This window comes from Hipposideros armiger, unplaced genomic scaffold, assembly GCF_001890085.2.
Source record: "Hipposideros armiger isolate ML-2016 unplaced genomic scaffold, ASM189008v1 scaffold_1993, whole genome shotgun sequence".
Lineage (NCBI taxonomy): Eukaryota > Metazoa > Chordata > Mammalia > Chiroptera > Hipposideridae > Hipposideros > Hipposideros armiger.
The window spans coordinates 35,797-38,783 of NW_017733343.1; the positions used below are offsets into that span (position 1 = coordinate 35,797).

Below are 2,987 nucleotides of genomic sequence, written 5' to 3' on the forward strand. Positions count from 1 at the left end.
GAGAAATGCACATAATGTATCCTGTATGATACAAATATAACACACAAAAAGCCATATGCCTGTGTTGGTGCCTGAATTTAAATCTGTCTTTTAGAAAAAAAGATGTATGTCTCTCTACAGTGGTTTGTGGATCATACGTCATCCTCCTTTCTCATAGTTAGAAAACACACTGGAGAATATTACTGTTAGTGGCCTTAATGTTCTATTCTGGACATTCTCCTAGGTCAAAAACCAGTTCTCTTAACTCTGTTTTCATACTGAGTGATGTTATGACCTTGTCCGTGGCCACGTGGTAAATGTGTCTTTTGTTTCAGGGACAATTGACATTCAAGGATGTGGCCATAGATTTCTCTCAGGAGGAGTGGGAGTGCCTGCACCCAGCTGATCGGAAGCTGTACATGGACGTGATGCTGGAGAATTACAGGAACCTGCGCTCTCTGGGTGAGGCTGACTTCCTTCCAGAACTCCTACCCCACCGCAGGGTATGATGAAGTGTTTCCTTCATCAGTACAGCATCTCCTGGGAGCTTGTGCTCTGTGTGGTAGTGTTAGATCCCGGCTCTGAGTACCAACTGGGGATTTGCTGGTGTAGAAAAGAAATCTTCATGATGTCATTCATGATGGAACTCAGGATCTGAAAACATCCCACCTTTTCTAGTAGAGGAAAGGTGCTGTCAGATAACTGTTTTGGAGGAATCCATTTCTAGAATATTGTAATTTTCTGCAATGTTCTTTCCTTTCACCTGAGCATATACTCGATTGGAAATTGGAGACTCTCCATCTAAACTCATGTTTCTTTTACGAACAAACAGATCTTGCTGTCTCTAAGCCAGACCTGGTTACCTTTTTGGAGAGATTGAAGGCGCCCTGGGATGTTAAGCAAAAAAAGGCAATATCCATCCTCCCAGGTAGGTGGGAATGAAGGAGCAGATGACCCAGGTGAGAGGGTCAAAGGTCCCTGAGGAAAGCAGACCTTAAGATGTGGTTTAGGAAGCGCTGCTTCAGTGGAAAGAATGTGAGAAGCCCAGGTTCCTTCCTGTTGCTGTCGCAGAGAGACAGTCCTGTCCAATACGTCCTTGCTGTTATATCCTCTAGAAACTGTTCTGCTCAGTGATCTGGGCCGCATTGCAGTGAGGGCGGATGTCCCTCTGGACTTTGGGGGCTGCCATGGGCTGGTTACTGTTCCATTGTCTCAGAGGTCAGGGCAAATCTGTGCATGCTGCTGAGGAATTCTCCCAGAGACCATTTTTAAAGTTCTGGTCTTGCTTGTTGTAAGAAGTTTGTGAAGGAAGTGGTGGAGGTCCTGGAGTTTGGAGCAGAAATGCCAGGGGCACTGGGGACAGATGTCACATGTTTTCTGCTTTATAATTTCTAATACTAAAGAGGCTTCAACCATGACCCTACAAAGATCAGACTCAGGAATTTCATCTCAGCCCCAGGCACCTCCCTAAGTCAGAAACCTTCAATCTCAGTTTCACTTGAAAATGTCCTTTTGCTTTGTGTGAACTAACTAGAAATTTTGAGTGTCTACTCCCAATTTGTGCATGTAAGAAGCTTAACATATCTGTTTAACTCAAAGAATACTTAAGTGAATTAATTCCGTAGGGGAGTTTAGAATACTGCCCACCGTGTAGAAAGTTCTCCATTGTTCCCTGATTTCTTAATGTCTATCGTGCTATAATTCTGTCTTGTTCAGTCTAATGATGCCTGGGCCTTCTTTGTTTTTCATTTCTGTTTAGATTTTCTCAGAATAGTGTTTTTNTTATATTCCACACTCATGTCACAGACATTCTCTACGTCATCACTGTTTGTGTTTTTAAGAAAGTTTACAGGAATAATGTTTTTAAAGTTTTGAAGTGTGGTAAATTTGTAATGTATTAATCAGGACAAATGACACGCAATTTTTTTCAAAGAAACAGCAGCAATAACTTAATGTTACTGTGTTGTCTTCTCCCTATTGTATTTATAAAATACAGAGTGTCGTCCAAAAGACATTTATGAGATGTACAGAACTGAAAATAATTGTTATTTCAATGACACGAAAATTTCCTTCTCTGTCATTTTTAATATACACACAGTTCCCATGTGTCTGTCTGCCTGTGTCAATAAAATATTCATACTATGTGATGTATTCTTCCTACTTTCTTAAGTTGTTTCCCTTTTTCTCAGTTACAGAAATAGCCATGTAGGTTCATGAGAGTTGTCTATACATATTGGTGCCTGTCATTTTTGAAACATTCTATAGAAAGTTTGGAATAAAACCCAAGCTCGGGCCAGCCGAGTGGCGTGTTGGTTAAGAGTTGGCTTGGGACGCCAGTTCTGAGCAGCAGGGCCCCGGTTTGGATCCCACATGAGGGCCAGTGACACTGCGCCCTCTACAGCTAAGATGGTGAACAACAGCTTGATCTGGAGCTGGTCAGCCATGAGTCACTGGCGATAACTTAGGTTGCAGTGAAGCTGCAGTGGTCTGCCATAAGTTACTGTGAGTGGCTGGCAGCCAGCGTGAGCTGCCAAGAGCTGCCATGAGTGGCTGTCCAGAGGCCGGCTACCGATATGCCTCATCTAGAAGAGTACAATGATAAAGCAACGTGGGCCAGTGAAGCAACGTCCTCCACAACTGGACTGAAGAACTAAAGGTCGGCAACTTGTCTGTTCCTCTTCCCGGATTCCCCAGTGCTGTTCCCCTCCCCCAATTCCCCAATAAAAACTTTAAAAAAAAGAAAACCCAAGCTCTACCATTTACTGGATGCATCAGAAAATATTCCCATACAAGAGGACGTATGATATTGTTTTCAGTTTATGGGTTATGTGCATGACGAGATTGTGTGCATTATAAATTAATATGTAAAGAAAAGTTAGAACCCTGTAGTATACAGTCATTTAAAAAAGGCTTGTATTGCTATGCTTCTATGAGAAGTGTAAATTCCATAAAACTCTGTCAGTTCAAAGTCATGTATGAATTTTTGCCATTTCCTTCCTTTGTGCTAT

At 42.2% G+C, this 2,987-nt stretch overlaps 1 protein-coding gene across 1 annotated transcript in view; it reads left to right on the forward strand.

Annotated features, from left to right (window-relative positions):
* Nucleotides 1–2,987, forward strand: part of LOC109378446 (zinc finger protein 100-like) — a 42,953-nt gene that overhangs the window by 32,127 nt on the left and 7,839 nt on the right. The window contains exons 4-5 of the mRNA XM_019634838.1: nt 315–441; nt 812–907. Of these exons, the coding sequence (XP_019490383.1) occupies nt 315–441; nt 812–907 (223 nt within the window). The remainder of the gene's footprint in view (nt 1–314; nt 442–811; nt 908–2,987) is intronic.